This window comes from Phoxinus phoxinus (assembly GCF_949152265.1).
Source record: "Phoxinus phoxinus genome assembly, chromosome: 9".
NCBI lineage: Eukaryota > Metazoa > Chordata > Actinopteri > Cypriniformes > Leuciscidae > Phoxinus > Phoxinus phoxinus.
The window spans coordinates 5,931,774-5,946,688 of record NC_136884.1 but is presented as its reverse complement, the minus strand read 5'-3'; the positions used below and the strand labels follow the sequence as shown (position 1 = coordinate 5,946,688).

The following is a 14,915-nucleotide window of genomic DNA, read 5'->3' as shown; positions in this document are numbered from 1 at the left end:
TTCCTGAATACATGTGTGGTTAGGGTATTAGTCATTTAATTTGTATGTGTTGGGGCTGAATTCCCTCAGGTCAGGGTCTTTTTGTATGTGCGTGTCCGTGACGTTGTTATTGTGACTGTGTGTTCATGTGTGTGCCGGATGGAGACATATTTCTCTCATTTGCCCCTGAGCTCTGTCACTGCAGCCTGACACACACCTACTGACAATGGCAGGAAAACTACACACAAACACACACACGCAAACTCAGCACATACATCACACTTGTGACCGGATCATGGGGAAGAAATAGAAGTGGTAGGTGGACATATTCCGTGGGCAGATCCAATCATATATGGGTTTCTTCGCCTATTGACAATTTTGTCCTGATGGACCAAAAAGTGTGCAAATAAACTCTTGTCAATAATTTTCACACTCTCACTAGTTTATTTACCAAAAAATGTCCAAAAACAAGTACATATACATTAATACATACATCACATTTAAAATTATAATATTATATAAATAATCTCTAAGAGTTTTTTTTTTTATAAAATGGGAAATTAATAACAAAATTAATAAAAAATAAATACATTTCTTGTTAATGTTAATTTCACAGCTAGCGTTTAATGTATTCTAAATACACACAATCAAATATTTTTCAAACTTTTTACACAATGTGACTAAATTCAAGTTTGTTTGGGAATAACATAAAAAACACTAAAAAAATCGACCTTTTTTCTTTACAGGTTTTATATCTCCTCTCAAGCTCTTCACTGACACTGTCTCCTACAATAATAGTCCGATCAGATGGCACTGGAATCTGCACTGGGCACTTCACATGATGACATTTTCTCACATACAGAACAAACTTTACTGCTATCCTTCTCGGGATGTCGCGTTCGCTCTTGAAATCCCAGATAACATCTGCGGTGGAGCTGGTGATAGAAAAGCTCAGCAAGCCAGATACACTGACAGATAAATCATTTTCAGTGATTTCAGCTAAATTACGCCTTTGTGCCTTCTGATAACAGTGAAGAAATGCATGCAAAATCCAGACTAACTGTTCACTGACGGCATCAAGTGTTTGTATCTGCGCATGTACATGAACAGTTGTTAAAAAAGTTTGACCAATCTAGATGGTTTATGCATGTGTGCACAAGTGCCACTCATAGAACGAGTTGCTTTCTAGTGTTATAAATCTTTAAATGCATTTGTTTGCAAACGCATTCATTGTTTAGTACCATATTCGGTTATAGCGTTTCAATAAATGTTAAAACAGCACCAACATGCATTGAAAGTCAGTTGAGAGTATTGTGTGTAAAATATGTAACAGAACTCCCATCCTGCTGGTACAGCGGTCAGACAGGAAGCCTGGGCTTTTCCCGCTTGAACTCCCCAAACAACAGCGCTCAGATATTTATATCCATCACCTCCTAGCCTCAAACTGCGACACACACATTCCCTCCACAGTCCACTAATAACTGTCATCCCTTACATGTCATTCTGTCCGTCCTGTCGCTGCTCAGCCTTCCCTCATGTATTCTGCTCACACACACGAGGAACGGCAGAGTGTTTGCATGTCCTTGTCCTTGCAAGCGATGTGGCAGTCTGTTCCTCAGTTTTTCTCTCGGTCACTCTTTCCTTCCTCTACAAAGAGGTATAAATATGTAGGGCATGTTTTCAAAGAGCAGACATAAACAATCTTCTACAGTCTCTCTTTATCTTTCTCAACATCTTCTCAGGTCTACAGTAGAGATGTGTACGAGTACTCGAGTACTCGAATATTCGGACGTGACAGTGACGATCGATCGTCGTGACAACTTTTTTTTTCTGAATTAATATTGCAGCATTTTGGACGGAAGCTGAGGTCTGATTGGGTAGCGTTAGGACAGCATGCCGTCCAGACCGGCAAAGTTAAGCGAAACTATGGATTTGAAAGTGTGCAGTGATGATGCCTGGAATCACTTTGATCATGAAAATAAGTGCAAAATGTGCAGCACCATCTGCCATATACATAACATTATAATGAGAACACTATTGTAATAAAACATTGTAAATTCGTTGCACTTGAGTTGCCCATGCCAGTGTTGTTGTTACGGGAAGAGCACATCCACAACGGGAGTTTACGTGTGCATTCGCGTGAAATTTGTACTATTACTTTTATTTTGTATAGCGTACATCTGATTAGTCTCATATAGGATGGATTTGGTTGTGTTTATTAACTCGCTAGGCTAGCAAAGCGCTTCAGTTTACCAGTGTTCATTCACTCGTCAGCTCAAACTGCAATGCCTATTGACAATGATTGGGTTATTTGAGACAATCATATTCCTTATAGATGGTTTATTTATCCAGCAGTATATATTTCTTCTTGTCATAGCTTAGAAAATGTGCAGGCTGTCTATAATCACTTGATAAAGTAGATGAAAATACAGTTAAGAGCGAGATGTGCAGCGCCAATCTGCCATACATAACATTATAATGAGAACACTACAGAATGTTGTGAATTCTTTGTGCTTCCGTGTTTCAAGGCGTTGTTACTAGAAGAGCGCATCCACAACGGAAGTTGCACATTCTGGTTAGCGTCCTTTTGTGCAGATACAAGACTACAGCCTCTCACCTTCCTCCTTAAAGCTCTGGACACACCAAGCCGACGTCAAAGAACTAGCGGCGATGAATCTTGACTGTGTTGTTCCCTCTCTTCGACTGTGTGTCGGCCAAACCGACGCTCGACATTGTCCAGACGGCTGACCAGTCAGCATGGTGTGTCCCGGCCTTAACTCTCACTTTATCTATGTCTCTTCTTTCTCTCTCCTTCCCTTTCTCACCCTACTCTTCTCGTCAGGGTCAAACTTCAGTTTCTCCCGGCAGACCAGCTGCTGTGGGCCACATGCACCTCGTCCTTCACCACATGAAGGAGCACACACACACACTCTCCCCCTCCATCCCTCTGTCCTACATTCATCTCCTTCCCCCTCATCTTTTCTCCTCTCGTCTCTTTCACAGTCTGATTACCTCACAATTTTGCTTCTCAAGTGTTTTTTAAGAATGTTTGGATATTTCTATTGGAAAACAGGACAGAAATACTGATTTTTTGCAGTGCAGGGGCCGTGGGTGGTTTGGCTTTGGCGAGTGCCGTTCGCGCGGATCCAAGTGCTCCTGGGTAATCGCCTCTCGCTCTATTCATTTCAGTCTCTCCTGCTTTCTGACACTTTCTCCTGTTAAAGATCCTCATGCGTAGCGCGACACCAGCTTTCTGCCACACATTTTATGTTCCTCCAACTCACTGAAAGACTCAAGAGGGGAAAAGAAAAAGGTGATTCTTTAAAAAAGAACTGAATTCAGTCACTCAATTGACTGAAGATTTAAAAGTCAAATAGATTTGTACATCTTGTAAAGAAAATATTAAGTGGTGCTTCATCTTGCAAAACTCGCTATACTATTTTCTTGCATTGCTATGGTGCTGAGTGTTTATCTTGGTTCAGTCAAACCGACAAGTCACTGTGATATTCTCTTCTCTTGATATGACTCAGGTCTCTTCTTCAGTTTAAGTCTATGGGACTTTTTCGCCCGGTTATCATCCACCAGACAAACATTGTAAGCATGATCAGTTAGAAAAGTTACAGCACACTCAAATGTCTACTACTTATGGCTAGAAGCTTGTTCAAATCACATATGAACAATAGTAATAGCGATGCTTGTCTTAGTGCAGACAGTGCAAATCATTTCTGCAGATGAATGGATTCATTATACTTTAAAGCATTGCATCTCACATCAAAGCCACCAAAACCTTGCGGGTAAACCGTACGCACAGCAGCTCTTTATTAAAGCTGTAAATAACAGTGATATTTTTCTCTGATGCTGACATTCATTGCAGACAAAATAATACTGCGTGATGGGCACAGTTTGCTCTAGCATGTAAAATGTGTTGTTTGAATTGCTTTGCGGCACAACAGAAACAGCTGTGACACATTTCCCGGTGTTTTGAGGGAGAGGTCCAGACCCCCTGCAGTTTCTGTGTCCTTCCCTTGACTGTCTGTGACCTGACAAACACACACACACACACACATACACACACACATTTAAGTCTGCCTTTTGGCCAACAACAATCACAGGAAACCAAGTCAGTTTCGGTCCCTCAGAATTTAGTTACAAAAACACCACATACAGTATGGCTAAGCAACATCATTTTAGCTACAGTATTTCTCCATAATTTGACAATATTCTCTCTCTCTCTCTCTCTCTCTCTCTCTCTCTCTCTCTCTCTCTCTCTCTCTCTCTCTCTCTCTCTCTCTCTCTCTCTCTCTCTCTCTCTCTCTCTCTCTCTCTCTCTCTCTCTCTCTCTCTCATATATATATGTATATATATATATAATTGGTGCTATTAACACACCTACTGTAGGTCAAGGATTCTATTCTCCTGGATTGCATGCACATATATATTAAAAGCAAAAAGTCACTTTGGATAAAGTGTCAGCCAAAAAAAAAAAAAAAAGATCTTCTTGATAATTTTGCATTTGCATAATGACTTAAAAGAGATATTAGAGGAACAAATATTTCAACCAAAAAGCCATTGTAGCCAAAGAGATTAGCCATGTTTAATGCAAGAACTAAAATAGAGGAAAAATCTGTTCAAAAATATTATCCACATTTTCATCACCAAATTAACACAATTCATTATTTGCATTTCAATGTACAGATATCAATTACACATTAACAAACAGTGATTTTTACTTAAATTTGTTCTTTACTAAAAAAAAAAACATATGAAAAATGCCACACAGTACTGTTTTGAGTGACCGTGCAAACAAATAATATAATTGATTATGCGAGTTTGAACTGATTCACGGAAATGAATCAAACCCAGGAGGTGGGTGAACTCTCTGTACTGCATGTGGTGTTCTCTCATGTTATAGATATATGCTAACGTAACAATACCGCGTCGTGCGCGCTCTGTGGCTCGGCGAGTGGGAGCGTGTGGGATCGGACTGTATAATTACATATAACTGTGACGGTGATGCTTTTGTGTGAGTGTGAGAGATTAAGAGCATCACTGGCAGAGTATGTGGGAGTGTTGAAACCCACTCCTGCCTGTACATAAACCTCCTCTAGCTTTTTCTTCTCTCTGTTCTCCTCCTCTGGCTGCTGACACCTCCATAATTAACCTCGGCGTTTGGCGCAGGGTGCGGGGGAGGCATCGGAAGCACGCATCTCTCCCCTATCTGACCCATCCATCTGCTGGAAATAGCCCCGCCATAAAGAGCAAAGCTCAGGGCTGAGATGAACTCTGGTGGACCGCACACCTACAGGAACTGCTTGGGTTGGAATATGAGTCCCAAAAGTCCACTTTATACTAACTTCTCCAGAAGAACAGGAATATTCTCTATAATTTTCACTATCCAATAAAGTCTGATCTACTTTGCAGATTATTCTGGACAAGAACCCAGTTAGAAAGCAAGCGAACGTGGACTAACAGGTAAAATGATCAATCACAGCTGGGTCAACTCAACCAGAGGTCCCCGTGTGTACAATTTAACTATTTATTCTTGGAGCCATATCGAGATCCAGATAACTTTGGAATTAAACCATAAAGTGGCTTCAAAATTGAGATACCAAGTTTGTTACGAACCAAAATTCAAAAGGATAGAAAGATATTTCTTGTTTATTGGCATGTAATGCAACAAAGATTGCTAAAGTCAACCGATTTTACTAATAGACCGACCATTCTCTGTGTAAAAATAAAATAATGATGCTGCCATCTTTCTAAAGCTTTTGTAATTTGGCTCTAAATCTCAGGAGAAAATTGTCATTTTGACCCCCCCTCTACAAAGTAGTGTATTGCTAAAATATTCATCCATGACATTTAATATTTTTGCTTTTCATCACTATTTATAATCAAGTCATGTCTGAGTCAAGTTTGAGGCGGGGAAGTTTTCGAAATTTGGTTGATTTTACACGGAATGACCCAGCTTGCTTTTTCACATGAAGTTTAGTGCTAGGGGTGTTGAATTAAAATTAAAATATTTAATTTATATACGTAATTCAAAGACGCAACTTTTTCCGAGAGGGATTTTATTGTGCAATAAAAAAAGCTCAGCACGATAAATGAATCACTAAAGCAAAATCTAAAAAATGAATAAAAGGAAACTCAATCAACTAGCCAGTTGTGGACGATGAGTCAACCATCATGATTCATCTCTACTCTATGGTTGGATGATGGATGTCCTAAACCACAATTTTGAATTGAAAATTAACCCTTCGACATTCGAAAAACCACGTCAAATAAAAATAAACATCTCTCATTCATGTCAAAAAACACATCCATGACCTGCAGCTCTGGGTTTTCTTTCAGACAATATGTAGTTATCGGAGACTGTGACCTGTGCCATTTAAATACGCCAATCCCTACATGTCCCAAAAAGCCAGTCTCTGAATACAGAGCAACGGTGGCAGATGGCTCTCCTGCTAATGATCAGGTAAACGTTGTGTTGTGTGCTGAAAACAGCAGTCTGAATGCAACGCTAATGTGTGTCAGGACCCTGGGTCCTCCATTAGTGCAGTAAAAGCGGGGCCGGATCTCCTCTGTTCCACCTCTTGGAGAGCAGTGTATCGAGGGCTTCAGGGACATGAGGGGCCTCCTGGTTTTTCTTTTCCACCTGAGGTCCTTGCTGCCTAATTGAATTAATCATTTGCTAAATGAGGCCTGGGCTGCCGTAACCCTGTGCTATCAGTGCATAAAGGGCTGAACCCACACACACACACACACAACCTCCCAGACCACAGCTGGAGAGAGATATATGGCGAGTTATTATTAGCGAGCAGAGTGCATTACAGAGAAAAAGACCAGAAGAGAGGCAGAATGAGCTAATTGTGGTGAAAAGATAATGTGTGCAGAGAGCGAATGCAAATGAGCTGCACGTGCAGCCACAATATTTACAACCTTTCCCAGGCACGAGGTCTCTATCACTGACCTCTGCGTCTTTTCATTTATTGTTTCCATTAGTGGCAGGACTGCAATATTTTTCACTTGAGAGCTTTGGATTAGACCGTTTTCAGGTTTATTTAGAAAAAAATTGTGATAGTGTGGTAGTGTGGTAATTGTGAGACAGAGTTTAAAATTAAAATTAAGTTGTGATTGTGAGATAAAAATTCATAATTGTATGAAATAAAGTTGCAATTATGAGAAATAAATTTGCAATAGTCTGATTCTCCAATATACTCTCACTCGTGAACAAGATCCCGAGGTGCTTAAAGATGCTGTTTTGTATTCTATGTATTAATTTTTTTGACTGTACTAATGCACAAAAATAATAATATGTTTGTTCTGTTCTTGTTTTGGTCTGTGTGATCCCGTCCACTGGCAATTTACCAAATAGTATTACGACAGTTGGCGAAAAACATTGCGTATTGCCATGGAAGCCAAACGAACTATGTTAGAGAGTGCAGATTCTACGCAACCTAAAAAACCTCGGAATCCGTCTAAAAAACGATTAAAACACGGATAAATCGAGGCTCGTCGTCTTCCATTGTCAATTGTGCTCGTTCACTCCCAAACCGTAAGACTTTCGTTCATGTTCGGAACACAAATTAAGATATTTTAAATCTGAGAGATTTCTGTCCCTCCATTGACTACCTTTTTGACGCTTCAAAATGTTCATAAAGAGATCGTAAAACTAATCCATACGAATCGAGTGAATTTAATGACACTACCATTCAAAAGTTTAAAAAAATTAGTCTCTTATGCTCACCTAGGCTACATTAATTTGATGAAAAATACAGTAATATTGTCAAATATGATTACAAATTAAAATACCTGGTTTCTATTTGAATACATTTTTGTAGAAACCGTGATTTCTTTTCAGGATTCTTCTCGCCTACTTTATATCAGAAAGACTAAACCAGGTTGGCTAAGTACGCAGTGGATAATTCTATTTCTGAGGTAACTAACAGTAGCAAACACAAGTGGATGAAATCCTCTAATACGCCATTAACATGAATGAATAAAAACGGTTGGGCACAAAGCTGTACTTCACTTCATCAGGTAGGATTACACACCAATATTGCTGTTCCAGCAATCAGTGAAATTACTCAGCTTCAGGATTCAGATCATGAATAAAACTCTGTCACATCATGATAAAAAAGCCACCCAGTAATCCCAGTACAGCCTGTATATAAGCAGCAGCATGCGTATGGAGACACTATACCTTCTATTCATTTAACACATTTACCATCTTTAAATTCATTATGAATAATTCTGGATTTTCCGCTAAAATCAGCACAGAAATGTCAAAAAAATATATTGCTAATTTCCTCTGCTATTTTTGTGCAATGAAACAATACTATAATTTAATATAAAAAAAAAACCTTTGAGACAATTAACAAATGCAACAGCCTGACCACCGACAGCAGACACAGACCGGGTTTTCTGAAAGACCAGTGGGTCTGTGTGAGCCGTCAGAGAGAATTAGAGCGGGTGAATGACACACGCTGCGAGACAGTGTTAACTCCCTGTTGATGCGGGGGACATGGATGAAGAGACGGAGGTGGGGATGAAGTCTCTCACACCTCCAATGTGGTGGCTGTCTGCAGGTGCTCCTCTGCCAGAACTACAGGTGCAGGACAGAGTCACGGCAGAGGAACGACAGGAGACAGAGACGGACCATTAAAGGGAAATTAATGGAAGAAATAGCTTGTATTACTTCAGATGTTCAAATACATTCTCCAGAGTTCTCACACTATGAGATTGAGAACTCACACTATGATCTACTACACTAGTTTGTGGGCTGGATATAGTAATGCAGCCAATTATTTCATTATTTGGCTCTTAAAGGGGTCCTATTATGCTTTTTTTTAATTTTCAACTTTATTTAGTGTTGCTGTTGAAAAAAGGACTGCAAAGTTAAGCACAAAGTCACTCCAAAGGGAGTTATTCCTTATATCAGTACGCAGTGCGCACCATTTCTGAACCCCCTGAAACGCCTCCGTCGTAGTCTTGAGTTTTCTTCACAATATTCCTCATTTAAATAATTCCCATCTAAGGCATACGCAGAATAAAGAGGCGGGGCTTGGTTGAGTTAGTTAGTAGAGTGTTGAAACTCTATGTTGTAGTAATGGGGCGTGACATTTCCCAACACGCTCAAAGCGGTTGACCAATCACAACACACTGGTGCAGCCGACCAATCAGAGCACATTGCAGCTTTTCGGAAGGAGGGGGGCTAAACGGAGAGAGTGTTACTGCCAGATTGGGAAAAGATGGGCTGCAACACTGTAATAATATATGAAAAATAGTGTTGTTTGAAAAATCAAGCATGAAAACCTAATCTAGTATAGCCTGGCTCCACCCTCCTACGTACTTCCGTTCAATTTTCATTTGCCTTCAGTACTAGGTCTGGGATTGTGATATATTCTTGGGTTTTCTCCAGTCAATTTTTTACCGGTCCAATCAGCGAACAGAGGGAGTGGCTGAGAACGATGGTGTTGAGGTTATGTGCTACTTTGAGTCGTCATATGTCACAATCTAACGTTAGCGATTGGTTATGGCAGATTTAGAGTGGCTCTGGGGAGATCCAATAGTTTTAAACTTCAACAGAGTACCCGCCTTCAAGGAAGTTAACGCTTGTCAATGGAGAGAGGCCAGACTCTCTGTACAAATGAAATGTCCCTATAACAAAATCAATTCTTTGAAAAAGGGTGTAAAAGGTCCGCTTTAAATTCAACAGCAAGTGGAAACGCAGCCCGGGCCTACTACAAAACAAAAGCCTGGGACAAAATTTCTGCTTTGACCCCTTATGAGGCAGAGCTTAGCAGCAAAGCAAACCCATCAGCGTGATGCTTCACCAAGCAGAACAGCCGACGAAAAAGCCTCTTACACTCATATACCTAATAAGGAAAAGCTTCAAAAGTCCAATCCTTTAATACATCTCCTCAGACTGCAATACAAACCCGTGCCACAGCATAAAAAAAAGACTGGCTTTATCAGCGTTAAGCCGCCCGCTCTGTGCACAGCCATCTTCAGGAGAGATTATGACCATTTATGTAAAATCCTTATTTGTGTCCGCCATCAGGATCTAATGCGGGCACCCGGGTTGTGCGTTCAGCGAAATGAGACAAGTCCCTACATCACCAGACACTGCCCTCTGTTACGCACATAGCATACCTTTGCAAGATTAAACACGTCAGCTGGCCGTCAGCTGGTCGACAGCCAACGAAGCGCAACTTACAAAAGGACAGCAGATCCAAAAAAGGTACATTCACATGAGAAAGTCACGCATGGAACAACTATTCGAACACCTCGTTCTGGATTTCAGCCTACGTACAGTATTTACACACACTCTCACTTACACATCAACATTTACAGTAGGCGTGCCGGCCATTTCGCACTCTGATTCAATGCCAACTAGAAATGAGAAAATAACACAGCACAGTAAACTTACGTCCTAATTGGGTGCAAATGCATCCAAATGCATAAAGCAAAGTGCCAAATAGGAGGCCTGGCACAACTTGACAGATGACTAAATGCACCAGGGCTCTTATTAAAGTTTCACTGATAAAACGCAACACTTGTAAAGTGATCAAATATTAAATCCATCCATTCCCACATATTGTGCAGCGCTGCTGGCGGCACAATGCATCTCTTCCTGGTAATATGCTTCCTCATTGTGATGACTGAATGTTCTGGATTTAAAATGCCGTCAACATGTTCAAATGAACAAACTGACCCTATTTATACACCCCTAGTGTAGTAATGTAATTGCAGATTATTACAAAGAAAAATGTTGCTAATCCAAAATGTAATTTGTTCTGATCCTAAAACAACTTTCCTGTTCTGATGACATCATCAATCCCTCTTACTTTACAGGCGTAAATAATTTCTATACACACTTGTTTAAATCAGACTTAATTACGGTAGTCATTCTGTTTAGCATTGTAAGTTAATGGAGCAACCGTCCAACATTTGAGGAAGCTCGACAAACTGCAACAAGTTTTTTTGCACTCTCTGATGATGAGCAGACCGCAATAAATATGCATGTTTAACTTTTCAGCAGGCTGGCGAAGTGAAAATGTGTCAAGCATGAATAAATCTACAATCGGGGCTGTGATAGGACACTTAAAAATGCATGAGTTCTTTTTTTATGTTCCACTGTCTGCTGCTCTTAGAGCGTTTTTCATTTACACAGCGAGAGAGAGCGGACACAACCGCTGAACATGATTCACTAGATAACACAAAACTGATACAAGTGCTATATTTGATGAGAGTATGAAGAAGAACACTGAGGCTCTGTTCCAAAACCTAGTGAGCTGCCTACCTAGGGAGCATATTAAGACATCAGATCCGACTCATATCCACATTTATATATGGGCGATAATATACTTGCATTTTTAGAAGAAATAATCAAGCAGATAATCAATCAATTGCGAGTTGATTTTCCAGTGCATTTTATGTGAAGAACCCTATTTGTGTGAAGCACAAAGTTGCTGTCCATAATAGAGCACTCCAAATAAATCTAAAGGTTCCATTAGAGTTAGGATGCCGCCTATGTAGACGGTAAACCCCAATCCACCTCACTAGGTTTTGGAACAGTGCCTGTTTGTGTTTTTGGCAACTTCAAAGCTTCCATTTTTAGAGCCTTTGCTTAAAAAGCTGAACAAGACACATTTATCCAAGACATCGCATTTTAGGCCATGTTGGCTTGTGCTTGTTTGTTTTACTGATGATGTGGTTGGGTTTCATGGGACTTGTTGACGTCTTATCTGAATTAGATGGATAGATAGCTCCTACGAAAGAAAGGACAGCTTTGATCATTTCTTCAGAGACTGGCCTTAATTGTGAATGGAGGATTGATCTGCTCTCGGAGGAGGTTGACCTTAAGCCTCAGAAGGAGTTGTGAGGGTGGCAGTGACCCTCCTCCACTGACAGGTGGACAACGGAGGAGGGGGAGGTCAAATCAGAAGAGAAGAACAGGCAAGTTCTCACGTCTCTGCGTGATTCACATCAGGTACAGCCCTTCGGGTATCAAAAGGTATCCGGTACATTACAAAGTGATGATGATGAGGCCAGATCAGCTGATGTTTCAGCATGAAACCAGTGCTGTCGATACGTCTCAATCCTACACTGTTCTGGAAGGACCAATCATGTCCAACATGATCAATGCATCCAAAATGAGATTATATTAAGATGTTTTCAACGGCTTTACAAGGTCTACACTAAAACAGTTTCAGGGAAGATAAAGAGAAGCACCATTGCACAAGCAAAAGTAACTGATCAATACCAATAAGAGGGCTTTAGGATACACTAGATACTTATTGTTATGCACTGCAGGTTTGGAAAGACATGAGGACTAGTAATTAATAACAGAATTAAAATTTTTGGGTGAACTAACCCTTCAAAGCATGCAGTTTCTGCCCCTGACATTGGGGAATCTGTCTCTCTACCTCGGCGGATGTCAAATGCATCACCAGACAGCTATGCATTGCTCTGTTCGTGTCATTTTTGATACAGATCAAATGTCAATTAAACAATTCAATACAAGGGCCTGTCTGATTGCCCAAGGGTTTCATGTGCAAGAGGAAAACACAATTGAATCCTGCTAGCAAATCAATAGCAGGCCAAACGACAATATATCATCATGAACATGATGAAGTGCATCAAAACCTTTCCCACATAATGCAATTCATTTACGACCACTACCCCTAATGCACTTGTTCTTATACTAATAAACAAAATCTCGAGTGGATTTCCATTCACAGAGGACATCCTAGCACAAACCACGATGTATATTTATCATCTTCTGTTATTTAGGTGGGTGAGTGTTGCTTTGCACAACAAATGGGGATTGCATTGCTAAACACAAGGAGTAACGCACAACACAAACAAACCATCTGACATGTTTTACCGCTCCATATGGTGGTGAAATGCGTGCACAAATATGCAGTGCTGTACACAAACGCGAAGGTATGAATTAAACTGCATATTTACCTATACGAGATCTGTTTCCTGAACGCCAGACCTTTGAGTTTATCCTCCAGCGAGTCTTCCATGTCGGCGAAGCTGCCCAGACTCTCGCTGCCGCTCATCGCCGCGTTTCTCCGGCAGCCTCGTGCCTGATCGTCCGCTGATTCCCCACCCGCAGCTCCTCTGCTGTGGCGCTCCGCCTGAGGTGCGCGTCTGTCGGCCAGGGGGTCCATCATGCTCCGGTCGGCACTGAGTGGACCCCCTCTCTCTTCTCCGGTCCTTAAAATTCCTTCCAACTGTGTCCTCCGATGTCCCTCATGGGGTGAATAAAATATATCTATCTATGGGATGAATAAAGTCTATCTATCTATCTATCTATCTATCTATCTATCTATCTATCTATCTATCTATCTATCTATCTATCTATCGATTTACTCAAGCGCACGCACGATCCGCGCAACTCTATCCAGCGGAACTATAACAACAGCTGCATCCATCCTCGAGGACATTCTGGGATTTGCCTCCTCATCCTCCTCGCGCAGCATCGGGCATTAAAAGTAGGGCAGAGGGTATCCGACTGGACACACTCAGGCGCGCGCACGAGTGTAAATGCGTGGTGATCTCTGACGCAGGGGCGCTGCTAGAAATTTTAGGCCCTATGAAAGAATATGAGGTCGGGCCCCCCACCGCACCTATTCCATTAATAAAATCAATCTCTGGGGGCCCCAAAAGTGCGTGGGCCCTTAGAATCGTCCTAACTTTTCCCCCCTTAGCGGCCGTGTCGTGTCGTGTCCACTGTCTTGAGAGCGCGACTGACTGAGAGGAGACGCAGAAGCCGTGTTTACACGAGGGTTTAAACCGGACCTGATTGTGAATACAAACCTCTTTGTTCAGGCAGGAAGAGACGCGAAAAAAGAAAAAAAAACATAATAAATATATATATTTTAGATGTACGGCACTTGTATTTTTTTATTCAAAACTACAATTAACTATTAATATTATTAATAATATTATCATAATATTAACATTGTATCATATTCGCCACGCCCACTAACATTTGTTACGACGGCAAAGCTATTCGAATTTATTAATTCATGTATTAATAATATATAGTCAGGCCCCAAGTATTTGATTTGATTTCAAAAGCACTGAATGTTATTATATTATCAGATTAAATAGTCTATCATTTTGACCACGCCCCCTAACATTTGTTACTACAGAAAAGCTATTATAATAATTTTATCACATTAATTCCTATAATAACATAACATTGGTCAGGCCCCAAGTATTTGATTTGACAGAAAAGCACTGAATGCCAGTGTTATTATAATAATATCACATCATAGGCTATAAATATTATCATATTAACCACGCCCCCTAACATTTGTTACAACGGAAAATATATTATTATAGTATTATCTCATTGAGTCGTATGATTATTATTTTGGTCATTTGATTTGACAGAAAAATACTGTATGTTAATATTATTGTAATATTATCACATTAACCTAAATCAGTAATATTTTTTCAGTGTTTGTCTCGATATGCCCAGTACACACAGCACATTTATGCAAAGGTTAACACAAGATGTTTGCTAATAAAAAGACCCAAAACACTACAGACCTTCACTGCTCTGTAAATTGAGCAACATGAGTTTAACGGCAAGAAATGAAACAAGAAGTCACGAGAGTCTGAAGAGAACATGCATTTTTCTTCTAATTCAATTTGGCTAATGTGATTTAAGGTATGAAGAAAATCATCCGAGCTCTCTGATGAGGAGAAAACACCTTTCTTTCGCATAAAACCCTCAAGGATAGGAAAATTGTAATGCAGATCCAGTCTCAATGAAAATAATTAATAGTCAGGCATCAGAGTAGTCATATGATGACATAGAAACATCTCTCTAGACATACTTAATTCCACTCAACGTCCAAGTGAGACACAAATAAATCTGGCTAATGTAATATTTTAATAAAAGCAGCAAAATG

At 40.3% G+C, this 14,915-nt stretch overlaps 1 protein-coding gene across 9 annotated transcripts in view; it reads right to left on the bottom strand.

Moving 5' to 3' along the window:
* The window catches only part of dgki (diacylglycerol kinase, iota), a gene marked incomplete at its 5' end in the record, with an annotated part of 40,171 nt that extends 26,694 nt beyond the window's left edge, over positions 1 to 13,477 (bottom strand). For 7 of the 9 annotated variants that reach the window (XM_079622769.1, XM_079622775.1, XM_079622773.1 and 4 more), the window contains one exon: positions 12,952 to 13,297. In XM_079622769.1, the coding sequence (XP_079478895.1) occupies positions 12,952 to 13,163 (212 nt within the window). Of the gene's footprint in view, positions 1 to 12,951 lie in introns of all 9 variants that reach the window. The other 2 variants (XM_079622779.1, XM_079622770.1) reach the window with 2 other exon arrangements.
* Between the last annotated feature and the right edge of the window lie 1,438 nt (positions 13,478 to 14,915).